The sequence below is a fragment of the Equus caballus genome, chromosome 28 (assembly GCF_041296265.1).
Source record: "Equus caballus isolate H_3958 breed thoroughbred chromosome 28, TB-T2T, whole genome shotgun sequence".
In the NCBI taxonomy this organism is placed as follows: domain Eukaryota; kingdom Metazoa; phylum Chordata; class Mammalia; order Perissodactyla; family Equidae; genus Equus; species Equus caballus.
Genome location: NC_091711.1, coordinates 24960403 through 24987685, shown reverse-complemented (window position 1 = coordinate 24987685; position 27283 = coordinate 24960403). Strand labels below are relative to the sequence as shown.

General features: G+C 44.7%; 1 protein-coding gene and 1 long non-coding RNA gene across 5 annotated transcripts in view; one reads left to right on the top strand and one right to left on the bottom strand.

The window, feature by feature from the left end:
* Positions 1-27283, bottom strand: part of PLXNC1 (plexin C1) — a 142045-nt gene that overhangs the window by 87633 nt on the left and 27129 nt on the right. For all 4 annotated transcript variants that reach the window (XM_023631795.2, XM_070254487.1, XM_070254488.1 and 1 more), the window contains 2 exons: positions 23328-23462; positions 19544-19644 (listed from right to left, as the gene is read on the bottom strand). In XM_023631795.2, the coding sequence (XP_023487563.2) occupies positions 19544-19644; positions 23328-23462 (236 nt within the window). The remainder of the gene's footprint in view (positions 1-19543; positions 19645-23327; positions 23463-27283) is intronic.
* Positions 728-27022, top strand: LOC138921288 (uncharacterized). The gene is made up of 3 exons (XR_011433749.1): positions 728-801; positions 18853-19912; positions 26036-27022. It is a non-coding gene; the product is annotated as an uncharacterized lncRNA (long non-coding RNA).

Below are 27283 nucleotides of genomic sequence, written 5' to 3'. Positions count from 1 at the left end.
CTAGGTTTGGACCTGCACGTTGCTCATCAAGCCATGCTGTGGAGGCATCCCACATAGAAGAACTAGAAGGATTCACAACTAGAATATATAATTAGGTACCGGGGCTTTGGGGAGAAAAAGAAAAAATGAGGAAGATTGGCAACAGATGTTAGCTCAGGGCCAATCTTCCTAAAAAAAATTAAAATAAAGCTACTATTTTGTCCTTTGCAGCATGATAACTAAATAAAAATATGTCAAGGGCAGAGTCTTCCCAAGAATTTGATAAAACATTTCATAACCATCTGCTATATAACATTTATTTAGACAGATACCAAATTATATCAAAAGATATGGGTGAAACACTTTCCAGGGCCACTTTCCCAAGCCAGTCAGCTCAGAGGATGCCCCAAATAAATCTTAAGCTGTGACCAGGGCCAACTGCTTTGATAAACATGATCAGAAGCTGAGTGGTGAGATCACTGGTTTGCTTGATGTCTCGGTCACTCTGGGTCACGCTAACTTGGGAACTCTTGCCTCACCAGAAGGGCCGCCAACCTGACAAGAAGAATGAACACTGAGTGCCATGTTATTTTCAAATGTTGTTGGACTCCACAGACGTTCCATTGAACAATATTAAGGAAAGAACAAAACATCTCTGTTATCTCTGCCTCAAGGCCTAAGGTTAAAACGAAGGGGTGGGGAGAAGCAGGGACAGCTGAGTTTTAAAAGAAACTGAAAATTCATGAATCACAAGATGGAAAAGCAACCAAATGATAACCACATTCAGCTGGGGAGTCCTGGAGCGTCTCTGAGTGGAATGAGGTAGGGGCTCAAATAGCGTATTTGACTTCACTGTGTTTTATTTCTTCTTCTCCCTCTTTGCTCTCTCTTTTTCTGATTCTTAAGACTTTAGGCCCCATGGCTTTGTCTTTGAGCTCTGTGCTAATTTGAATACGACAAAAATAAAACAGGAAGCCAGTGAGTTTCATAAAACATCATCCCAGGCACAGTACTTTCAGCATGTCATCATATTCTGACATTTTGGGGAACCCTGCTCACAGAGAGCACATCTGTGTCCAAACTCCCCTACGTTTGTGTCAGTTCCTTCTCCAACATCATGACCATGGGGATTTTCATCAGCATTTCTCCAAAGCCATAAATTTATCTGACCCCTGATGGCTAGCTCGTCCGTCACGGACATTAAGTTCAAATTAAACTGCCTCTCAAAGTCAGGGAGGGCTTGCAACAGAGGGACAATGCTACTGAATTGAAAAGCAGAGAATGACGAGGCTGATTCCGTATTTTGTACATGAAAGAGATTATGACTGTCAAAAACGACCTGCCTCTCATGGGCCCTCTGGTTTATATGAAGCACTTCCTCTGCCTATAAGAAAAAAAAAAAAAAGCCAGCTCTAGAGAGATTGGAGTACAAACATTTTTGTAGACTCTTAATGCTGCCTGGGAGTCAAGGCCTGAGGCTGCCAAAAAAACAAGTGTAAAATATTTCATACAAATAGTGCTACAATTTGCCAATTTGTAGGCAGAAAACAGTAGTGCCACTGAGTTATCACTCCCTTTTCTGAACTCCTATAGCATTTCTTGTCGGAACCGCACATTTTGGTATTTAATCATACGCTGCCTTGAATTACAACTTAACTATTTCATACGTCTACGTCATTTCTCCCCAAGCGCTACACTCCTCAAAGGGAGGGAGAATGTTTTTAACATTTCTTCAGCAAATCCCTCAGTGTCTGGAGCATGATATGCAAATACTAGGGTTTCAATAAATCTTTTTGAACGAATGGATGAAATATGAAATCTCTATAGGTCCTTTCTGTTGGTGATTTTTCTTTCTAGAATTTCCTTATGATTTATGTCTAACTCCTACTAATGGTAAAGAGACTATTTTTAACATAAGCTAAAAGTTTAAATCTGGGGCCAGAGAGGGAACAAATTAGGAGTTGAGGTTTTCAGTTTATCTTTTAGAAAAAAAAAAAAGAAAGAAAAATCTATAATTAACTTTTCATTTCCTATTTTGCATAAGGTAGAAAACAAAATATAACCATGTTAAGCAAGTAAACATAATTCCTTGTCTATAAAACACTTCTGAAATTTCGAAACTCCTCTTTCTTGCTCCTCACCGGTAAAAAAGAAAAACCGTGACTCCAAGCTTATATAACCAGTTGGTCAATCGACAACAGTATCTTATTCACTTCTCCAATACTGCAGATCATAAAATCTTCAAGACAGCACATTACCCACACATTCAAATTTCTTAAAGGCGGGGGGCAAATCTTCTAGCTGCTCATTTTAGTAAACAAAACCAGTTCCTTTGAAATGATGCCTTTGAAAGCTATCCCTCTCATTCCCATGTATCACAAAAGCAACAGTCAAGCGCATAGACACTTCGGCCTTTGCCCAGATAAAATTAGGATCTCATTGTTGGACACACTCTTGGTGGGGTTGATCCTCAGTGAGGCACTCTCAGACAGACCGACTTCTTAACCGGCTTCATTTCAATTTCTTCAGGCCACAGATAGCAGGAAAGTTGGATTTGAATCAGAATGAGGGCATTCTGGAGAAAATGGCAAAGAAATATGTGCTTTTCTTACCTTACTCTATGGCTTTTGCTGCCTCCTCTCCTGAGGGTCTTCCCCAAAGTCCTAAGACTTTTGATCAGCATTTTACTTTTCTCATCCTCATTTCCAGCTAGATCTGCTACGTGATAGCGCAGACACTAGACAATTCGCAAATTAGGAAATGGAACCAGCTCAAACACAAAGAAAGGACTGTCTGAAGAAAAAAACGCCAAACCCCGAAAAGTTAACTTTAAAAAACCCAACTTTCCTTGGGTGAAAAAATTGTATGTGGAAACAACTCAGTGAATCACACTACTCACGAAGGCTTGTGCATAAACTGTGTTGGAGAGCTTAATCTATTCAAAATCAGAACAGAGTTTGATGTCGCCACTCACCTGTCTAAGCATGTGGACCTCCCCTGCCCCAACTCACAAAAAAGTATGTTCAAAACCTACCCAGGCCCCAGCTCACAAACAGAGAGGTTCCTGACACGTGTTTCTGAGTTTGCTGTTTGAAATTCAGAAACTATTTTCTACAGTAGGTTTGCTTCCTGAGTTTGTAGAAATCTGTCTAAACCCTGATATACCTGAATAACTTACCCAATCACATACCTGCGTGGAGGGAACACTGTCCCCTGCCAGGCACTGGTCTGAGTGTTTACAATTAGTCCCCCCGATCAGTCCTCACAACAACCTGCTTCGACAGGGTTGAAACAGAGGCTCAGAGAAGGGCAGTAACATGTCAAGGTCACACAGCTGCCAGTGGCAGAAGTCTAACTTCAGGGCCACACACTTGGCCACTTGGCTGCATGGCCTCCTATGAGCCCTAACTACCATTTCATAAGGGGCACAAGGAGAGAGACATTCAGAGTTCCTCCTGGCTTCCTGAGGCCTCAACAGCGGTTGGAGGGCGGGGCTGGCCCAGGAAGAGGCGACAGAGATGAGGACCCCAAGAACAGAGCAGAGAGAAGATGAGGCAGAGTCTCTGGGATGAAGAGGGTCGCAAGGATTTGGAGGGGTGGGGATTCTGAGAGACCTCTCATTTTCATCTATCACTAGCCCCGAATACAAAACATCCAACTAGAGGTTAAAATTCCAGGAGGCCCCCAATTCACAAAGCTATTGTGCTCCGAAAATCTGCTTGCCAACCATGTGTTTGTAATATGGAATACACTTTTCTCCCCAGAGAAATAATATTATAAACAGGGATTAGGTTTTCAGGTTGGGCCCAAAACCTATTTATCCATAATGTAACTTCAATACCATATATCTGCAATAAAAGAATAGCAGAAAACAATGAGATTGCAGCCATTTGCATTATATAGCAGTTTTTCTTCTTTACTTATTTGTGTTTCTGCTCAGCTGGGAATCTGGGAACAGTGCCCAGCTAGATCGACTTTTAAATTTATTATTACAGTATTGTATTTATACAGTATTTCTATTTTTTTAAATGGATATGGCTTAAATTATTAATTGTTTTCATGCCAACATAAAGAACAGGGAGACCCACCTCTGAAAAGGAGCTGAAGTTTCCAGGCGGGTGAAATGCCCATGGCCTGGGCTGGGGGACCTTGAGAATCTGACTCTATTAGGCTGGAATTTCTCAGTAAAAATTTACCGCTTACTCAACCTTGAAATAGAAACTCTAAACTCAGAAATGTAACTTCTACTTCCTGCCACTCGAATTTCATCAGCATCCTCTAATCTAATTGTTCACCAAGAGCAGACAGTCCCGAAGGAAACTGATAACTAAGTATCAGGTAATTGGCCTGCATGTGGGAGTTAGGGGGATCTGTTCCAAAGATTCTATACTGATACAATATCAGAAAACTTTGAACAAGGAAACAACGCAGCCTCTCTCTCCGGGAACAGGAGACTGTCCACGCTGGGGAAGGTTTTTCGACAAGAACACCCCAAGGTCTTCTGCTAAGTGATTCGAATCAGATGTCTGCATTTGTAGGAAAGGCACAGAGCCCAGCGGAGGGGCCAGGTGGTCCCCAGAATGTAGAGACTTTCATTAACATTTCAGTCCACAAGATGAAGAAACCAAACTCGACTGAGTAGCAGAGAATAATAGGAAGTCACTGTGACAAACTGAAGTCTGAATTCAAGGCCTCCAGAGTCAGGAAAGGAGAATGCCAAAATACAAGACCAAAATAACTTTCTGGGAAAGCTCAAAAACTGAATCTTCATCACTGGAGCTGCAAGTCAACCTACACGATAAAATTATGCTCATAACAAGAGACAATTTAGAAGATTTTTTTAAAAGTGAAAACATCTGACATGCCAGGCAACCGTCTTTCACACGATTTGATTCATTTATTCCTCACAACAAATCTACGAAGTGGGTACGATAATTGTCCCTGATTTACAGATGGGGGAAACTGAGGCACAGGGGCTCCATATTGCTTTCCCAGGCTCACAGAGTTAGTAAATGGAGGGGCTGAGATACAAAACCAGGCAGCGGAGCTTCCAAGTCCACGGTCTCATCTCCCACCCTGTGTTGCCTCTCTCAAGAGCTAACACTACCTGCACTCTTCCCACGAGCCAGATACTGTGCCCAGGGCTTTCTGGGAATTAACTCATTGATTCTCACAACTTCAGGAAACAGGTGTGATTGTTATCAGCTCCATTTCGGAGTTGGGGAGGCCTAGGAACAGAGGGTTAGATAGCATGGTGTGACTCTTAGCCCTCTGGCACTGGTGTCCATACCCTTCCTACTGTGCCAAGTTCCTCAACATTTTTAAAGGCCTCCAGGATAGCAACATCATAAATGCCAAGATAAAAGTAAATAGATCCTCCCAGAGCCTGTGGCATATAGGAAAATACAGGTTTTATTCCATTTCTCAGCATTTCTCAAAGTGTGTTCTTTGGATTGTTCTGGGTATTAGGGTTAAAATAGGGTTCCATGGCTAAGAAGTTTGGGAAACACTAAATAAAATGGAACAAGTTTCTTTGCTGCAGGACGTCTCAGAGCCTTGAATATGCTGATGGGTTCTGTAACTTTCCAAGAGAGGAATGAAGGATGCACCACCTTCTAACTTTTTTGTAGAGGGCTTAGAGATTCTAGCGACACACCTTGGGAAACACTGCCCGATCTTGGTTAACAAGCAGTAATCCAGATGGCGGATCAACTTAGAAAATTTGGGGCCTTTTTTGTTTTCTTTTGTCAGCTCTCATACTCAATTGATCACGACCTATTCATTCATCGCTCTAAGCTATCTTCTGCACTCCGCCCCCGCCTATCACCTCTGCCCTGGGCCCCTGCAGCAGCCTCCCGACTGGTCTCCCTCCTTCCCAGCTCAGTGGCCCCAGTCAACCACATCAACATCCGTGGTCTCCTCAAAGTGCAGAGCTGACCTGTCACTCCCCCTTCACAATCTTCCGTGGCCCGCCCTTGCCAACACCAACTCGTCTACCCATATGTGCCTTTCAGCATGACCTGGAGCCCAGAACACGTTTCCACGCTCATCTCTTCATCCGATACTATGATGTAGCTTCTGCTTTGCTCTCCAAACTCATCCCCAGGTAATTGTGGGTTGGCGAGTCTGTCTCTACATCTAGCCTGCAAGCTCCTAAAAACACGGATCCCTAATGTCTAGCACACAGCACGTGGCAGAGAGCAACTATTTGATAAACACACACATGCAAACATGCCTGGCTCTTCCCAGCATGTGCTATTCCCACTGGCCAGAAGGTCCTAGGGCCTGCAACACTTGGTGACGTTGTGTTCCTGTTCAAGGCTAGTTCAATGTCACCTCCTACATGATGTCTGTCCAGCTCCCAAGCAAAGCAGTTGCTCCCTCCTCTGTGTCCCTGTGGCCCTTTACACATGCTCCTGGTGTATACAGCACATTGCATTACTGCTGACTGCCTGTCTCTCCATCGAGACTGTAAGTGTCCCCAGGGAAAGACCTGCCTTATTCTCCTTGGCACCCCAGGGCCGAGTACCATGCCTGGCATTCATTCTACAAATATTTACTGAGTGCCCACCAGACAGCAAACACCATACCAGGCACTGGGGCCACATCATCAACATATAAGCCAGTTAAGGTCCCCCTCTTAACAAGCTTACGTTCCAGTGAGGCACACAGACAGAAACCAAACAAATACACAATAACTTAACATAATTTCAAATTGAGGTAAGTCTTCTGCAGAAACTAAAAATGTAGCAGGGAAGAACTACTTTAGATAGGTTGATCAAGAAAGATGGCACTTCTAGGGTCAGCCCCATGGCCAAGTGGTTAAGTTTGCGTGCTCTGTTTCCATGGCCCAGGGTTTTGCCGGTTTGGATCCTGGGCGTGGACCTGGCACCATTCATCAAGCCATGCTGAGGTGGCGTCCCACATAGCACAACCAGAGGGACCTACAGCTAGAATATACAACTACGTACTCGGGGGCCTTGGGGAGAAAGAAGAAGATTGGCAACAGATGTTAACTCAGGTGCCAATCTCTAAAAAAAAAAAAAGAAAGAAAGAAAGATGGCATTTTAGCTTGGAGTTCAAGGATGAAAATGATCTGGCCACATCAAGACTAGTGGGATGAACATTCCGGTCAGAAGGAACAGCATGAGCCAAGCCCCTGAGGTCACTTAAGGCTTGGTCTCTATAAGGAACTGATTAAAGACCAGATTGGCTAGAATTTAGTGAAGGAAGGGGAGAGGGGGTCTGCCAATTACAAGCTGGTGACCTTGGGCAAGTCACGTGCCCTCTCTGTGTCTCAGGCTGTCCACCTGCAGAAATGCAGATAATAATAGTTTCTACCTCATGGAGTTGTTACAAAAACATACAGCTACAAAATGTACATCACAGAGTTGTTACAAATACATGTATCTATTTAACCAAGGCTTACCTAATGTGTCAGTAAATAGTAGTAGTTGTTATTATATTTATTACATGGGCAAGTCAAACAGAATTTAGGCGAAAATTTGGATGACATCAGCCAACAAACACAAAATGGTAGTGACGAGACCGGGATTTGAGCCATAAGGTGACCCAGACTGCCCATTTGCAGGGCTCACACACCCGGTCAACAGCCAGCACACCTTTTCTATGTAAGGAGGCAGACACAGCTCCAGGCTTCCTGGCAGACTTTTAATCACAGCCCTCCTTCTTCCCAAGACTAGAGTGTTCTTCGGAGTCCCCCCATGCCTTGGGCATCAACAAGGAGAGCACTTGTTACAGTGTACTGAAATTATTTGTTCGGTGTCTGTGTCACACTAACCTATAAACTTCTCCACGGAGCCTCATTCATCTTTGTCTCACCCAGGGCCTAGTACAGAGCCTGGCCCACAGCTGGTATTCAACAAGCATTGGCTGAATTGGATTAAGAACTAAACTTTCAAGTGACTAAATTCTTGACTACGTCTCCATGATACCAGCATCAGTTGTTTCATTGATTTTTGTCACTGGGTTGGCCTGTTAACTGGCGTGGGGGAAAACCAGCCTTTGTCTTGAAACTTTGAGCTATTTAGCACACACAAAACACATCTGCAGACTGAAACACTTACACAAAAGGGATTTGTGGCCTTCCCCCCATGTGGTTCTTTTGTGGGTTATGAGTGTACTAAAAGTTGGCGTTTTTATTTCCAAATGCAAACCACGAACTGAAGAATTTAAAGGGAGACATTTTCTTAAATGGGTAGCATGGAAAGAAAAGTGGGAAAATGATATCTCTTGAGTCAGAAAGATCTGGTTCAAAGCTGCTCTCCCACACATTCTCTGCGTCACGGGGGGCACATTCCTTAGCCTCTCTGGGCCTCAGTTTCCCCCCCCCCCCCAGTAAATAGGGGGCGATGATAACAACCCCATCCTCCTGAGAGCAATACTGAATTCCATGCTTGGCATATGAGAAATTGTCCAATCTCAATACAGCAGAATACACGCACCCAAAGATTACGGAACATTTCAGAAGCCAAACCACGGAAGACTGGCAGGAAGGCGTCCAATGAGGATGTGAACACTGTGTTCGAATGTGGTGGAGTTGCTGGGAACAGGACAAATACCAGGTCACAGAGACAAGTGGAAACATTTGAGGAGTTTTAAAAGCCAATCAATACATCAGAAAGTGGCTGCTGCCTGAGATAAGGTCATTTCAAAAAACGATCTATTCCAATAAAACGTATTTACTAAAAGGGGCGTTCCTAATGGTACTTGTTCGAGTTCAGAGAGCATCAATTAAAGAGATGGCGCGGATAAGTAGTTTGGATGCTGAGGTCTGAGGACCTCAGTTGCCGGCTCTACCAAGCAACCCTGGCTTCTGAGTAAGGCCACCATTCTCCTGTGCCGACCACCGTCAGCGGCCGGGGCGTCCAGAGCTGTGCCTCTTCACAGTTTTATCTCCTCTTGACCGTCTGCTTTGAAATAACTAGTATTTATTCACAGCTCCTAACAGTTGATAAAGATGATGAAGAACCCAGGGACTCAGGTTCACCCAGGACCTCTCTCCAGTGTCAGAAGGCCCTCAACTCCTCTTCAGCATCCTCAGTAACCGAGATGCACAGGTTGGCCTCTGCTAGGGTAATTCCGTCATGCCCAGAGGCCTGAAGAACATATTCCTCTTTGCTCCCCACTGCTTCCACCCCACAGACAGTTGTCCTACTTGCTTCTACACAATTAGTCGGCACAATGGGGTCCTCACACAAGAAGGAGGGGCCACCCCCAAATCCCATTATTATCATCATCACTGTCATTAGAGCTGCACTGGACCATAAAGGAGTGTCACTGCTCAGACTTCAAGCACAAGGACGTATCCGGATTGGAAGGAATGGAGGGACGAATGCAGAATTAGAACACTCTTCTGTCTTGAACCATCTTCCTGGCCACTCAGCGAGATGTGGCCATAACCTACGAAGGGGGACATCCTCAAAGCTGAATGCACTCTTTCAGTCTTGGCTCAGATGTCTTCTTCTCAGTGAGGCCTTCCAGGACCTCTCTGGTTGAAACTGCAACCTCCCCTCTCCAGCCAGCACTCACTACCCCTCTCCTCTCCTTTATTTTCCTTCATTACATTGATCACCATCTGGCTTGCTCTCTATTTCCTTATTTCACACTGTCCATCTTCCCTCAGGTATGGGTTGAAATGTTCCCTCAAAATTCATGTCCCCCAGAACCTCAGAAAGGGACCTTATTTGGAAATAGGGTCTTTGCAGATATAATTAGTTAAGAACTCAGGACGAAACCATCCAGGATATAAGGTGTCCAATGACTGAATGACTGGTGTCTTGATAAGAGAAAGGAGAGGGAGATTTGGACATAAAGAGAAAATGTCTATGAAGAGACGGGGGCGGAGATGGGAGTTAAGCTGCCACAAGCCAAGAAACACCAGGAGTCACGAGAAGCTGGAACAGGAGAGGAAGGATTTTTCCCTAGAGCCTTCAGAGGGAGGACAGACCTGCCGACACCTTAATTTTGGATTTCTAGCCTCCAGAACTGGGAGAGAATAGATCTGTGTTATTTTAAGCCACTGGTTGGTGGCCCTTTGCTACAGCAGCCCCAGGAAACTCATGCGGCTCACTAGATAGAAGGACTTCCATGACAACAGAGATTTGGGGCTGTGTTGTTCACTGCTAGAGAATCCTAGTGCTTAGAACAGTGCGTGACTCACGCTAGGTGCTTGATGAATACCTCGTAAATGGATGCTTAAACGTTCAAGGTGGAAGGGTTTCCACAGCTCAGGTTGGCTCTGAGTCCCACTGTCTGTCTTATGCAAAATCAGTCATCTGGGAAGGGTCCATTTGGACCAGGCTCTCTCCTCTCCTCTCACTGCCATGAGGGATAATGTCTCTCTCTTGTTTCTCTTCCCTTTCACCACAGTGGTAGGTAAAGGAACTGGCTTGGGAGTTAGAGCCCAGCCTAGATTTGAATCCTTGTTCCACCACTTGGGTAACTGGTGGCAGGCAGAATAATGGCCCCTAAATGTATCCATGTCTTAATCTTTGGGACCTGTGATGGCATGTTACCTGACATGGCAAAAGGGACTTTGCAGATGTGATTATGGATCTCAAGATGGGGAGATTAGCCTGGATTATCTGTGTGGGCCCAAAGTAATCACAAGAGTCCCTGTAAGAGGAGGCAGGAGGGTCAGAGTCAGAGAAGGAGACGTGACGACAGAAACAGAGTCCAGAGCCAGAGAGACTTGAAGATGCTGCACTGCTGGCTTTGAAGATGCAAGAAGGGACCACGAGCCAAGGAATGCAGGCTGCTTCCAAAAAACTAGAAAAGTCAAGGAAACACATTCTCCCTACAGCCTCCAGAAGGAACATAGCCCTTCGAATACTTTGATTTTAGTCCAGTGAAACCCACTGCAGACTTTTTTTTTTTTAATAAGTTATGCTTTATTTGGCGAGGAAGATTGGCCCTGAGCTAACATCTGTTGCCAATCTTCCTCTTTTATTTCCCTCCCCAAAGCCCCAGTTCATGGTTGTATATCCTCGTTTTAAGTCCTTCTAGTTCCATGTGGGATGGCACCATAGCATGGCCTGATGAGCAGTGTGTAGGTCTGCACCCAGGATCCAAACCAGCGAACTCTGGGCCACCAAAGTAGAGCGCACCAACTTAACGACTACACCACTGGGCCGGCCCCTCCACTGCTGACTTTTGACCTCCACAACTGTAAGATAATACATTTATCTTGTTTTAGGCCATCAGGGTTGTAGTAACTTTTTTACAGCAGCAGTAGAAAACAAACACACAACCTAAGGCTGTTTTCTCATCTCTAAGGGGGTACTGTCCCAGTACTTACTTCACAGGGTACCAAGGACTGAATGGAACACGGCATGGACTGCGCAGGGTACAGCGTCTGGTGTCACATAAGCACGTTCCTCCCCATCAGTGCAGACGCCGTCACCCGCCCGGGCCTGGCCTCAAGGCAGGCCTCCTGTGGAAGGGGCACTGAAGCTGCGTTTTGGAGGGTAAGTGGGACACCCCGATGGACGCCTCTACTGAAAAGCCCTCAGCGGCCTTCTGTGTTGCAGGTTGCCCTCCTCTCATGACGGCAGACCAGACCAGAGTCACTGAGGCTTCAGCAGAAAGTGGCTAGTGTTGCCATGCACCAGGGGTTATCTCCATCAAGCTTTAGGGCAGTAACAGCCCAGAGCCCTTAGGGTTAACGACTGGCCCTGAGCAGGCTCGGGGGAAGCAATGTCTCTCGAGGAGAGAAGGAAGGCGGACCTCAAGACAGGAGAGTAATGCAAGGAACTGGATGCGTCCATAAGCGAATCCTTTAACACCTTTTGTTTGCTACTCCAACAACTGGGGACAAATATATTTAGCATTTGAATTTCAGTTTTTCTCTTCCTTGTTTGAAATCCTCTTCTGTTACCCCCAATCCTTCCAGAAAGTCTGATAGGAGGACTGGACACACAGCCCTGTTGTCAGGCCAAGTGGAGAAAAGGCTTCATTCCCAGTCTCATGTGTAGGATAGCCTACCAGCAGCCGAAAACCTAAAACCGCTACGGGGGGCTGTTTGAAGTTCCTCCACCTGTCACCGTGGAAGAAACATGTAGAAGAATATGGGCAAATGTTAAATTTATACAAATCAGCCAGGAGAACTTGATCTGTAGATAGCATATAATGAGCACGCCTGGGGGCTTTGTCCCCAGCCTGTACACCCCGTGTACAGACTGGGGCAAGACAGGGTGGGACGATCAAGACCAGTGTGGCCTTTCCTGCATGGCCCATTTTCTGAAGAGGACCCAGCCCTGGTTCCATTACGTGACTGGGACCAAAACAAGCAGAGCCCCGGGTTGTGTTGGGAGAGGTGGAGGTGTGGAGGTGGAGAAATGGCTGCCAAGTAGATGACTCGGGAAGAGATGTGAGATAAACTCACTCTTTACAAAATATACCAAAAGACAGGGACCCTGGAAGGGGAAGGGGTAGGGTGAGAGGTGTGGTCCAGCTCATGCTTGGATTAATGCAGTTCATTGTCTCCACTGCCATCAGGATAACCTTTTCAAACACAAATATGATCATGTCAGCCCTCTGCTGAAAACCCTTTAATAAGTTCCCAGCACCAGTGAATAAAGTCCAAACTCAGAGCCCTTCCCATCCTGGTCCCAGCCAGCGCCCCATGCTCTTCCTTCCTTCTAGACCGATAGAACTCAATCTGCTGCTCCCTCAAAAGACCTCTCCTTGTGCTGGTTCTTCTGCCTGAAGTGCCTCCCACCCCATCCGTCCCCTGGTGAACATCTACTCAGGCCTCAAGGCCTAATTTTAATGCCACCTCCCCTCTGAAGCCTTGCCCAACCTCAGTTACAACTAACGGCTCCTTCCTCTGGGCTTCCACCATCGTAAAAGCTAACATTACTTGAGTGCTCACTATGAACAGGCACTGTGCCTGGGACGTCATGCGCATGATCTGATTTAATTCTCTCAGCAACCCACTAAGGTAGGTACTATTACCAACCCTGCTTTATAGAAGAGGGGATTTGGCACAGAGAAGGTAAGAGACTTGCAGGGCCCACAGAAGCCCGGATGTGACCCCCAGCAGGCTGACTCCAGGACCTGTACTCCTCCCACTCTGCTGGACCACTCCCGCTGCCGGTGTGGAAGTCACCCCCTGCATTGCTGTGCATCCCAACAGCCTACTCCCCTCCATCCCTGCCCAGTAAATGACACCTCTGTCCTCTGGTCACCAAGGCCAGGTACCCGCACTCCTTGCCCTACAATCTCAACACCGAAGTCCGTGTATCACTGGGCAATAACTCACCCCCCAGCACCCTGAGACTCAGCTCTGGCATCTCTCGCAAGTCCTTCCCTATCTGACTTAGGTGTCCATCCTTCGGGCTCCAACCTAGTGCTGTGTCTAGGGGCTGGGACACAGTAGGAATCCAGTGCATGTTTGGGTATCATTTCTTTATTTTCTTCGTGAGGACTTAGATCAAGGGAGAAAGAATACATCTTCCAGAAAAACAGGGGCCACCTTGATATTTTACTTCTCATTTTATGGCCCTATTTTTAGTGTGTCAGACTCAAGGGGGAACCCAATTAATCACGAAGTCCTGTCAATTCTCTCTTCCACATAGCTCTTAAATCCACCCACTTCTTTCCATCACCACTATCATCTCTCTACTTCAGCCCCCAGTCTCCTGCTGGGTTACAACCACCTTCTAAGTGATCCGCGGCTTCCAGAAGAGGCCCCTCTAGTCTATCCTGCACCAGAATGCTTCTTCTAAAACACATCTCTGATCCTGTCTCTCTCTAACTGAAGCTCCCCAAAGTCCTTCCAACAAAATCCAAATTCTTTAACATGGATTATAACCCGTGCTCATCTGCCCCTGCCTACCAGGCTGCCTGCATTTCCCAGTGCTACTCTGTTAGACTGGACATCCAATCATACTGAGGATTGGGCCGGGCGCTCCTACAGCTGCTGGTCTTGGCACAGCCCGTTCCCTCAGCCAGCTTCCCCTGCCTTCTTTGTACTTGGCTGATATCTGCTCACACTTCAGGCTCAGCTTAGACATCCCTTCCTCCAGGAAGCCTTCCCTGACCTTTTAAGTTTGGGTTAGATGTTTCTTATGTGCCCCCACGGAATCCTCCACTTCCTCTGTGCTGACTAACCCTTATCACACTCTATTTACCTATTGGTAGATTGGTACCTCCTTAACCTTTTAAGGTAGACTGGATTATTGTTCCCAATTCTTCGATCTCTCCTATACTAGAATAACACATCAGTACCCTTTGCCACGTCCCTCTGCAGCGTGTTCTCCTAGAGCAGGTGGAGGATATCTCTCTATCTCACTGGAGTTGGGCTCAGCTCTGTGCCTTACTTGCCAATGGAATATCAGCAAACGTGACATGAGCAGCGGGTTGGGATGTGTTGCATAGTTTAGCTTGGGCTCTTGTGTTTCTGCTGTCTGCCTTGAGAAGAGCATGTGCAGGACGAGATGGACGTGAAGCAGACCTGAATCACACTCTCCACCTGCAGCTTGATGAAGAGCACCCCCCACCCCCAGGCCTCCTGCTGGAGCCGACCCATGGAGAAGAAAAACAAATGTTTGTTCTTGTAAGCCGCTAAGAATTTGCTTGTCAACGCAGTATTATGGGAGCAGAAACCTGACTGATACACTTGTCTACATCCCTCAGTAGATTGCAAGCTCCTTGTAGGCAAGAAAGAACTGTCTCCTGAGCACCTAGCATAGGGCTCAGTACATCGTAGGCACTCAATAAATATTCATTGATTGGATGTACGACCAAATGAATGAACGTTGGCCATTGACACGTCTGCCTCCCTTGCTAGGATGTCAATTCCTTAAGGCCAAGAATGACATCTGATTTCTCTCAACATCATCTAGTTATCTCACTTCCTACATTGGGTTCTTGGTAGATAGTCAATAAATATTTGTTGAAATTAAATAAATCAATTTTTGTGGGCTGACTTGGGAATCGGTCCTTAATTTATGACATTGTTTCTATGGGAAAATGCATTCAGCGTGCCAAACAAACTTGCAAATGAACTTTTGGAACCTCACCCGTTCATTGGTTCAGGATTGCCAGTTTTGTGGAAATCCATAACTGAACACATGTGCTATGCTTTGCAATATGGGAGAAACTGAGAAGCTGCTTCCAAACCCAAGATATTCAGCCTGCAAAAATTCACTTTCCACCCACACAGACAAATTCAGCACAGGTTGGATTTGAGGTTCCAACAATAAAATACTAGACTTTTTAGAGCTCATTGTTTATCTAATCGCTTTTCATCTGCTTATATTGGATGCCTATTCTTAACACCCAATCAACAGGAAGTTAAGATGGTTTTCTTGCCCCGCCCCCCAACAAATCCACTTTCTAGACACGTATGCAAGAAAGCTCAACCTTCTCAACAGAGAAAATAAATTATTTTTCTAAATAAATCTGTGACATTTAAAATAAACACAGTGGGATGCTCTACAGTTATAAGAAAACATCCCCCTTTAGAATTCCTAATTTTGAATGGTACTGGGAGCTTAACATGAGTCACAGACCAGAGGCTTGGTTTTATTTCATCTTAGGCCAGAACCAAGCCACTTTGAAACCAAGTGATGTGACATGGCTGGGAAGGGCCATCAGTCTGCAAATCCAGAATGTTTTATAATACTTAACTCACAAGCCTCAACCTGCCATTGGTAGAATTTCCCAATCAATCAATCTACTCCAATCATTTAACATATATTTCCTGCGCACCTACTATGTGCCAGGCACTGTTCTGGAGCCTGGGAATACAGTAATGAACAAGACAAGGTCCCTATGCAGCTCACATTTCAATAAAGGGAGAGGCAGAGAAATAAGATCATTTCAGATAGTGATGGGGCCACAAAGAAAAGAGTGATGTCATTGTGAGTGAGGTGAGGCTACTTCAGACTGGGTAATCAGGTGGAGACGTGTGTGCTGGGACCTGACCCTCAAGAAAGAGCCAGCGTGGAAAGATCGGGAGAAGAACATTCTAGACTGAGGAAACAGCAAGTGCAAAGTCCCTGAGGCAGGAACAAGCTTGGCATATTCTTAAGTCAGAAAGAAAGCTGGTATGGTTGGGGTAGAGTAAACCAAGGAAAGGGTGGCATGAGAGGTCCAAGAAGTAGTGAAGGGCCAGATTTTGGAAAGCACTGTATGCAGGCCCTTGAAGTAAGGGAGTCAGACTGAATTTTAAGATGGAAGCCAGTGGAGGTTACTAAGCTGGGGAATGACATGATCTGGCTTAGATTTTAAAAGGACAACTCGTCTTGGAGAGTACTGGGGCAGGGGTGAGGGAGCAAGAGCAGAAGCAGGGGGAGCAGGCAGTTATACAAGGCTGGGACTCAAGAGCCCGCCATCACTAAAAGCCCCAGTGTTCCTTTCATCTTCTTGCTCTTACGGAAACCAGGCTCTCCTCTGGGGACGCTGCTTCCCCACAGCCCTCTCAAGGGCTTGCTGCTTCCTCTCCCTCATACAGGTGTCCTGCTTGTGTCTTGCTGCCTCTTCTAGATGATTCTTCACCCCTTCTTTCCAAGCCTGCTCCCCCCCTCAGCTTTGAAGCTCACGCCATAGCCCATACCACCCTAGGGCCTCCCTGTTGCGACCATCTACAGACCACCCCACCCATAGCCAATTCCTTTCTTTTCTTGAATATTTCGCTCCTCACTCTCTCCAACATTGTTTCCATCATCGTTCTAGGTGACTGATCCATCTAACACTCTGACATCCCAGTTCTTTGGTCCCTCTGTGCCAATCATCTTGTCCTCCATCCTACTTCAGCTACACAGTCACACCCTAGACCTTGTCATGACCAACAACTCCACGCTCTCCACAACCTTAATTTCAAGCTCCCCACAGTCCAAACACAACCCCTTTTCCAGTTCCCCAGCTCCAACAAGTCTTCAACCCCAAAACAACCTCCAATGCACAGATCCCGCCACCTTTTCACGTCCTCACTCCCCACATGCCCTCATTCCCCTCCGTAAAGCTCACTTCTGGCTTACAGCCCAGGGTCCACTATTATAAGTATCAATATCCATATCAATATCATTGTCCATCCCTTGCATGCACCCTCAGCTCCCCAGCCCCTCTCTTCCCTCTTGATGTATTTCCTGGCAAAACCTCAACTCTGGCTCAATCTAACTCTCCCCTACTCTACGACTATGCCAGCACAGCTGAACATGACTTGCGAAAGCAAAACCATGCTTACAGCTCTCACTTCAAAAGCAAGACCACCGACCTCAAGCGGGCCCTAAATGCTGCCTGGCAATCGCTCTCTATTTCCCAACTCTGTTCTCTCTCCCACTCTATTTCACACCTTTTCTCTCTTCTCCCTTCAAACCTCCACGGCTTCCTCCCCCACCTCACTCTCACTGGTCTTAAGTCACTGAAAATGATGCGAGCAAGGTGAAAAGACACTGTACATGCTTCTACCACCTACCTGCTCCTGGGCCCATGGCTTCCCCTTCCCTCCCATCATCAAGCATGAACGGTCCCAGGCTCCTGTCTAAGACCGGCCTCCCCACTGGTGCACTAGACCATATTTTCCTTCAGCCTCTGAAAGACAACCCTCCACAATTCTCTCTCCTATTTCCTGCACCATCAGTTTCTCCCTTCTACTGGAACTATCCCAAAAGCACAAAAACGCACCGTTATTTCACGCATCTTAAAAACAACACAACTCTCTGGACTCCACTTTCTCATCCAGCGTCTGCTTCATTTTCTGCTTTCTCAGCACAGCCCCTCTAAAGAGCTGTCTCTGCTCTGTCCTCTTCCTATGTTCCCTTGCATCTTTAGCACCACTTCCCACAAGTGCCCTTGTCACTGTCACCAATCATCACCTGCTAAGTCCAGTGGCTCAATTCGCTTCTACTCTCACCTGACCTCTCAGCATGATCAGGCACAGTGGATTGCTCCCTCCTCCTTTCTCCCTGGGCTTCCAGGAAACCATCTTCTTTGGTTTTTTCCTCTTTCTTTTCCAACTGTTCCCTCCCCAGTTTTTCCCTCTTCATTTCCCTGACCCCTAAACACTGCATCACCTCAAGGCTCAGTTCTTCATCTCCTTCTCTCCTCTCTCTACACTCCCTCCCTCATCTAGTCTTAAGACTTCATTTCATCTAAACACTACTAACTCCCAAATTCCTATCACCAGCCCGGATGTCTCCCACGAACTCCAGATGTGTGTTTGTCAACAGAGCAGCCACTAGCTACGCCTGGCTATTTAATCGCCACTATCACAACCATCACCACCACTGTCACTGAATTAACTCCTGTACGTAGCTCTACAAATTTAGACAGGGGACCCACATAAATGGAATGGATTGGAAAGCTTATGACAAAACTGCTTAGTGGGTGTGTGACGATGAGATGCTGTTCATGATCAGTTAATTTCTTAACTCTCGTCTTGGGCAAGCGACAAGAAGAAAACGTTCCTACCCAATTACAATTATTCATGAGAATTTTCCTGGCCCTGCTTCTTTTGTCTGCCAGTGATTCTGACGGAAAGAGCCCGGTAAGAAAGCACAGCAAAAGGCAAGGGCAATTACGCGTCTTGCTGCATCTCAGCTTTTGACTTCCTCCATGAACTCTTAATTAATTCCATCCCTACATTTTCAGTTTGTTTCCTGAACCTCTTGCGTATGTGTATTGTATTTTCCCCCTCTCTCTTCATTTCTCTTGGCTTCCTCCCCCCAGAAGCTTTCCAATTCTCTCCCCAGTCCTTTTTTCTATCCCCAAACTGCCCCTCATTCAGCCTTCAGCTTCTCTGCACCTGTTCTACTCTTTCTTATCCTTTTTCACCTTTAAACGCTGAAAGCACCAACCAAACTGACAGACACTGTTATGGTTTTTTTTCTTTTTCTGCCTCAGCTGCTGCTAGCGCAGGTTCTCTCCTCCTCGCTTCTATAGCGAGAGCCCGAGTGCTGGGTTGCCATGGCAACAGCGAATCCAACCAGGCCGGTCCCAGCAACGCTAGGAGCTGCTATGGCGAGGAAGCTGCTACAAGTCGCCCCTGAGCCTAGATGGGTCGTGAACATCGTAATTCAAGACCAGGCTGGGCAGATTCTGCCCGGAGACTGAGATTGTACATCAGGCCCATAGCTGTACAGCGCATTAGGAGACAACATCATCAATAATAAGGCTTCCACTGAGCCACCGGCATACGTGACATTATAAGGATTCATTTGAAATTTTTCAAACATCCCTATTCTTTTATCTCCTCTGAGGGCGAACCTTTTGCCTCTATCTCGAGTCTTGGAGAACTCTGTAGAAAGTAAAAGCAAAATTGACAGCTCCAGCCTACCCTCCTATCCTGCACACCCGCCTCCTCCCAGCCCCACGCTGGGGAACCCTCAGTGGTCCAAGTCAAACGATTTAGTAGCACTGACTCGGTTGGGAACATCTCTGAGAATTAATTAGGATTACATAAAAATATTTTAGTCGGCGAAGAGATCGCTTCCCCCAGGTCATTGGAACAGATCCGCAAAGTAGGGCAACAAGTGTTTTGCCACATGACGCTTTTTCGAAAATGTGAGTTGGTGAGAAAGAATTCAGGAAATACCTTTGTAGCGAATGGCACCAACCACAGTGAGGGTCTGACACTGTTAAACACGCCGAACAGGATTTATGTTTACTGCAGTTTGCAACAGGAATTCTCCTCACCTAAAAATAAAGATGACAGCAGTTCAGATGGAATTATAAGCACCACCAGAAAAACTACAGCACCTTATTTGATAAAGGGCCACAAAGAGCATGTCTATCAACTGAAACTCAGAACAACTCTGTAATGACATCGGGCAGCGGTTCTCAAGTTCTAGGGTACGAAGCAGTTTATCAGAATACCCCAGGGAGCTTTTGAAAGTGCAGGTTCCCAGACTCTCTGCGCCTGAGACTCCAGCTGAGCAGGTCTGGGGCGGGACCGCTCTCTCAGGTGAGTTTGATATGTAGTCAGGTTTCTGAGCTGCTAATAACGATTTCCAAAGGGATCATGGAATCAGGTCACCTGGTTTTCATATAGACAGTCAATGAGTGGTCAGCGGCATTTTGCAAATGAGCATCTGGGGAGAGGAAAAGGTGTTGACCCAGGAGTGTCAGCTCAAGGTTGACACTGGATGTGGAAATGGGGAGAACCCTCCTACATCCCTCTCAGGGGTAGCTCCATCCCCTTAGCTCCTGGCTCACTTGCTCACATCCCCTCCACTGGAGTTGAAAATAAAAGAAATGACAGGAATTTTCAAATCAGTCTCTGCCCCCAGAGCTGCCTCCTCCAGTTGTGAGGCAGCAGCAGCCCACAGAGAGGAAATCCACGCTGGGCAGACCCGGCATCGGAGGCAGGCAGTCAGAGCCTCGGAGCAGGGCAGGCGGAGGGAGGGAGGACCTGAGTGTGCGCGGCGCATTTTCTGCAGGCAAATTCCCTCAGCAGGTACTAAGGGAACTTGTAGAACTCAGTAAGGAAGTTGTACATGCTAGAAAGTGTAAGTCACTTCTTAAAAAGGTTAAAGAAATGGAGAGTTCTAGAAGGGCTTCGTGAGGCAACCAGGGGCTGTCCTGAGGAGCATCCTTCAATTCTAAGTTGACTTCATGGAGGATAACCATACTCGTCCACTTCACAGTCCTCAAGGCTGCTGACAGATGTGGCAGGCAGACCAACAGCCTGAGCCAGAATTAACCGGAATGTGGATATTATCTTGTAGTTCACAAAACATCTTTCTAATTCTGGGGGACTTTCATAAATGTCATGTAATCTCTCTAACCTTGTTTTCTCATCTGTGAGATGGTGATGGTGCTGTTGACTTCACAGGGTTATTACAAACATTGGCACATGCTAAATGCTCATTAAATGTTGGCTATTGCTATTATGTGAGAAAAAGGTTCCACGGTCCAACAAACATGAAACCTCACACTGAAAAAGTGAAATAGGTTTTTTAGCACAAGGCTTCTGAGAGCCTTGGAATATGCTGAGCACGATGATACTCCAGGAGGGATATCACAAGTAACATCTGCTCCTAGGACCACTTTTGTTCAGAACATTTAGTCAAATATGAATCTCTAGAACACTCTATGAGAACTACCATGCAATGTACTTAGGCACACAAATATATAACTCTCTGTAAAAGAGAGGACACTATACAAACTACGTTGGACCTGCTTCTCTAACTTAATAACACATCATGGTGACTCTTCCACAACACTGCATATATCGCCACATGGTTATTTTTAATGGCCGTTCTATGGAAGTACCAGGGAGTATTAGTTTGGCTGTTACCATCTCCCCAAGAGTCTAGGAAAGGACATTCCTCAGGTTTTGCCTCTCAAGGACTTACATTGGTTCAACTAGAGTCTTACTAATAGGATCTTTAACAGTTAACCAAAGTGAAGAAGCCAAGAATGACCAGCTTTGATGCCCAGTTGAAAATGCTCCTCAGGACTTCAGGCTTTGACTGACCAGAGACTAGAACTCGTTACCTTCAGAAAGTGAGGACCTGCCAACTACGGTGGCTCTCACAGAGGTTCCCAGCCTACAGTCTTGGGTTCCGGGGAAGGTAGTAAGGAGAATTTATGAGCTACTTGCAACATTTCAAAAAGCTGGATGGAAAAATATGCACAGATTAAGCAAGACTTCAAGCATCTTTGCTTTGAGCTGGAATTTTATCAGCTCTGTGTGGTAGCACAGTCAGTTCTCTGACTGGCACTTTTGAGATGCCCTTGATAAATAAAGCCTGAGAACAGGAATTGTTACTTAATACATGCGGTTTGTTGAGCAGACGAGAATCTTTCAAATATGGGAACCGTGGGGAAGAAATATAATAAAAAGTGTTTGAATGGTGAAGCAACCTGGTCAGGAAGATTCCATGGGGTGAAGAACTGGTTTACAAAGATATATGGGATCCAGTGGCCATCTCAATGTGGTCACTTTGACGTAAGTGACTTTTCAACATGCAAAGGGCAATATGGCCTTTTTAGGATTTTCAGAAACTGCAAAGTGCTTGCACAACTACTCTGTGACTCCAACAGCACATGAGATTGATGTCATTGCTATTGTCCTTAGCATGATTGAGAGGAAAACAATGGAAAACCGGGGTGGGCTGAGGGCATCCGCTACATTTAAGTCTCAATTATCTTCTCTGCGCTTTCTATGTTCAAATGGTCATGGGGCAAAACTGCCATGCCAGAATGACCTGTTTAGTTTTCACAAATTTGGGATTTGATCTCATTTATCATGAGCTTTAAAATCAGGGCAGAATTTAAGTCCTAGCCCAGATAAGGTCTAAGCCATATATATCTTTGAGCAAATTATTTAACCTTTCCAAGTCTTACATTCTTTTTTTTTTTGATGAGGTGTTTTGTTTGTTTTGGTGAGAGACATTGGCCCTGAGGTAACATCTGTGGCCAATCTTCCTCCTTTCTTCTTTTTTTTCCCCCTCAAAGCCCCAGTAAATAGTTGTATATCCTAGTTGAAAATCCTTCTAGTTCTATGTGGGATGCAGCCAGAGCATGGCTTGATGAGCGGTGTGTAGGTCTGTGCCCAGAATCTGAACTGGCAAACCCCGGGCCACCAAAGCAGAACATGTGAACTTAACCACTATGACACCGAGCCGGTCCCTCCAAGTCTTACCTTCTTCATATATAAAACAAGGACAATTTACCTCATTAAATTATTAACCTATTTCATTAATATTGTTGATTATATGTTTGTGTGTATACACAACTCTATGCATCTAAAGAGACCATACTTAGAATGGTAATGAACTAGTTCATAGTCAGTAGCAGCTCAATGAAAATTAGTTTCCTTCCCAGTTCCCTTAGTGAAAGCACTTTGGAAAAATGAAGAAAATGTAAAAAAGGTGTCCTTTTTATTTCAATAAGTAGAAGCAAGAAGAAAAACTAAAATAGCTGGATAAATTAAGAGAGGGAGGGCAAGCGCCATATATTTTCTGGTTCATGAATGTGTATGAGACTGTGGCCTTATATTAACCCCCAATTCTAAAACCAATCGCACTGGGTATATTCATAAATGCGTCTAACCGTTCAGTGCCCGCACAATAAATGTGTAAATTCAGTTACCTTGCTGATTATGCACCCATTTGCAAGCACACCCTACTCTGAAAAACTTGGCATTGGAAATATAGCCAATAATAAAATTGTCTAAATAGGTAATATTTCTTGCTTACTTACTGACAGTAAGGTTTTTAATTCCCTGCCTGTGAACCACTGAGGGTCTCCTCAAAGCCTGCAGCAGTGTTTAAAAGCAGGAGTTCAAAGTAAAAGCTTCATTACTAGATAATGACATCAATTAAGCAATTTTTATTCCTAAGTCAGAAGCAATAACTAGTATTTATACCTACCTCTTTCCCAGCTGTTAGATAGATGTAGATATTCTTCTTAGGATGAGGAATGAGTTTGTAGAAAACAGGTGTTTCTTCTTTAATTTCATAGATAACCTCTGGACAATTTGAAGTCAGATTCTCACCAAGAATAACCTATTTTTTTTTCAAAAACAGAAATATGATTTCTATTAAAAACTTGAATAGCAGGGTGGCAAAACTTATAGCTTAATTCTAAAACCGCATCCTTTCTTACTCACCACATACATTGGCTAAGGTACCATGTCCCTTAATTGTTCTCTCATGTCTCAGTCTTCAACAAGGCTGGAATAACAAGCACAGTATTTCTGCTTTTGTAGTGGACAAAGTCACACACACCCCCAAAAAGCCACTCTTCAGTGCTGGAGCAGTACCCTCATATGTGGAAGCTCATTGTCCACATTTCCTGACCACGTCTGGCCTTATGAGAAGGTACAAGCGACAACTTCATTAGTATTATGCCAAGAGCGATCTTAAAACTAAAGAAAGTCTGCTCCATATATATTTGCATGGGTTACTCTGATTCTGTCATATAATTCTAAAGAGTCATGCATTTTAAGGTTAGCAGGACAACTTCACAGGCCTAAACACGTCAGTAAGTGTTTATATACACAATACAAGCAAGCATGGCTTTGAAACTGGACATACTTGAGTTTCACTCATCCTCAGTCAATAAACATCTACTGAACATCCTCTGTGTATCAGCCATGTTCTAGGTGTTTGGAAAATTGCAGTGAGCAAAATGGGGGAAGAATCCTACCCTCACAGAACTTATACTCGTGTGTGTGCATGCACATGTACATACATGCACATAGGGAGTGATGGCAGGCAATTAATAAGAAGTAAATTATAAAATAGAAGGTGATACAGGTCAAAATTAAGTGGGGTAAGGAGATGGAGACTGCATGTTCAGAGCAGGTCTGATTGAGAAGATGACATTTATTTAGAGAGTTGAAGGAGATGACGGGGTGAGTCATTTAGATATCTGGACCAAGCATGCTCTGAGAAGAGGGACCCACTGGTGCAAAGGCCCTAAAATGAGAGAAGGCCAGTATGACTTGCACAGAACAAGCAAGGGAGAAAGGAGTGGACAGTGAGTTAACATGATGGATAATGTAGGTTCTTGTAGGCCTGTGTGAAGATTTTGCCCCTTACTCTAGGTGAGAGAGGAACCCATTGCAAGGCTTTGAGCAGAGGAGCGACATGGTGAGAGGGGAGGGCTTGAAGCATGGGTATGAAGACTCATCAGGAGACTGTTACCATAATCCTGGAGAAATCCAATAGTAGCTGGGCTCAGGTTTGCATCCTGGTTCTACCCTTAAGTGGTTGTGCTACTTTGAACTAGTAACTTAACCTCCCTGGTCCTCAATTTCCTCATCTCTAAAATGGGGCTAATCATGACTTCCTTGTATACAGTTGTTGTAAGGATCAAATGAGAATTGTGAAAGATGCTTATCACACAGTCAATAATCAATAGATAATAAGCTGGTACCAGATTGCAAGCTCCTTTTGGGTAGGGACCATGTCTTATTCATCTTTGTACCTATCTCTTGGCCTAATACAATCCTTTCAAAAGTGAAGGTGTTCCACATTTTGTCAGTTTGAATGCATCCAGCTATAATATCTACGTTTGTGTCTCCACCACTGTGGACATCAATTACACTGGGCACATGATTTGAAAAGAAAAAATTGGTACCTGAGATTCTTTGCAGACAAAGTCTACATATGCACTTACTGATCAATAATATGCCTGTACCCACATATCCTGATGGCAATTATATATCTGTACTTAATCAAAGGCTTCTTATCAATTTGGTACGTGGAGCATCTTCCTGCATGTGCCCCTGCTCCCAGGACCTGGGCCTGAGTCTGGCTTTATCCTGTGATGGTGACTTCATTCCATCATCTGCTTTGGGTCAAGTCCATGTGGATTCAGTACAACTAGCTCACGAGAAGCCTGTGAACTGCTCATTAAATTCAGTAGCAGCTCTGTAAAAGTCAATCTCACTAACCAAATATATTAAATATGACTTTTTAAAAAAGAACAGAAGCGATGAGCAAGCTCTGATGGCCTAGCCATTAAAGTTCGGAACACTCCACTTTGGCAGGCCAGGTTCACTTCCTAGGTGTGGAACCCCACCACTCATCTATCAGTAGCCATGCTGTGGTGGTGGCTCACATAGAAGAACTAGGAGAACTTACAACCATACACAACTATGTACTGGGGCTTTAGCAGGGAAAAAAAGAAAAAAGGAGTAAGATTGGCAACAGATGTTAGCTTAGGGCAACTCTTCCCCTGCAAAATAAAAAAAGAAAAGAAAAAGAACAGAAGCAGTTATGTCCCAAGGGAGGTGGAAAATACCTGTGCCTCAAGTCATTTTAAAATGACTGTGTAGCAGCATCATCAAAAATGGTAGCCATTAGCCACATATGGCTATTGAGAATTTAATTAAATTAAAATTCAGTTCCCCAGTTGCACTAGCCACATTTCAAGTGCTCACTAGTCACACATGGCTAGTGGCTACCATATTGAGAGTGCAGGTATAGAACATTTCCATCATCACGGAAAGTTCTACTGGACAACACGGGCCTACAGAAAACTATGAGTGAAGGGAGACACCCAGCAGGCACTGACCAAGTATGGTTCTTGTCTTCCATCTCTAATTCATATTCTTTATTAATCTGCTCAGATTCAAAGAGTTGATCTGGTTCTGGAAAGTGGTTATACAGAGGAGGAGAAACAGGAAGCCAATTAAAAAAAAACGCTTGATAGAAATCTTAAGTGTGACTCAAGAGAAGAAAAGAAAGACTGTTGCCCAGATTTCTCTTAAGGAATTCATCACATCAAAAGCATCATTTGGCAGAACCACCTATGAAGTTTTCTTACCCATAAAGCTGAATCTCACCCAGCCTTTAGTGCTAACTTCCATTTAGCATTAGGAAAGAGAAAGGGTAGAGGAACAAGCTAAACGACACTCCAAGAAAGCAAAGAGCCAAAGCCACAATGTGAGACACTCCACAGAACAAGAGACCGTTTCCTCATTCAGTCCACGGGGTGCACAAGAGGAGGGACCTCCTCAGAAGGTCGAGGGCAGTGAACAGCAGGAGGCCCCTCCAGATGAAGAGAAACACAACAACCACACGGGACTGGAGGATCTTGTTCGGATACCCATTTGAACAAAAACAACTTTAAAAAGACATTTTTGAGCCAATCAGGAAAATTTAGTTATACGGCTTTGATATTAGATAACTCTAAAGAATTACTAATAATTTTGTTACTTGTGATAATAGCATTATGGTTAAGGTTATTTAAGAAAATGACCATAGTTTTTTTTAGAGATGCATAATGAAATAGGTAGGGATGAAATGTCCTAGAGTCTGGGATTTGCTTTCAAATGAGAAAGTAAATAAAAACATAATTCACAGTAATGCAATGGCATAGCGACTATAGTTAATAATACTGTACTGTATATTTGAAAGATGCTAAGAGAGTAAATCTTAAAAGTTCTCAACACGAGAAAAAAATTTATAGCTATGTTTGGTGACAGATGTTAACTAGAATTATTGTGGTGATCATTTCACAATATATACAAATATTGAATCATTATATACACGTGAAACTAATGTAATATGTCAATTATACCTCAATAAAAAAATGTACAAAACACCACCACTCATCCATCTTAAGTGAGTTTGGAGTTGCACTGCAGTTGCTATTGGGGCTTATTTTATTTTATTTTATTTACTCTTGGAGCATGGGTGATATAGAAGGGTTGGGGCTGGAAAGATCTAGTATGGGGCAACTTTACTTACTTGATACCTTGGAGATGGGGCACAGCACTTGCTCTAGAACTCTGAATTGTAGCAGGGAAGGCTTTCTTGCATTTTTTAAAAAATTACCAAAGTGTCCTATGTACCAGGGTTTATCAGTCAGTTTC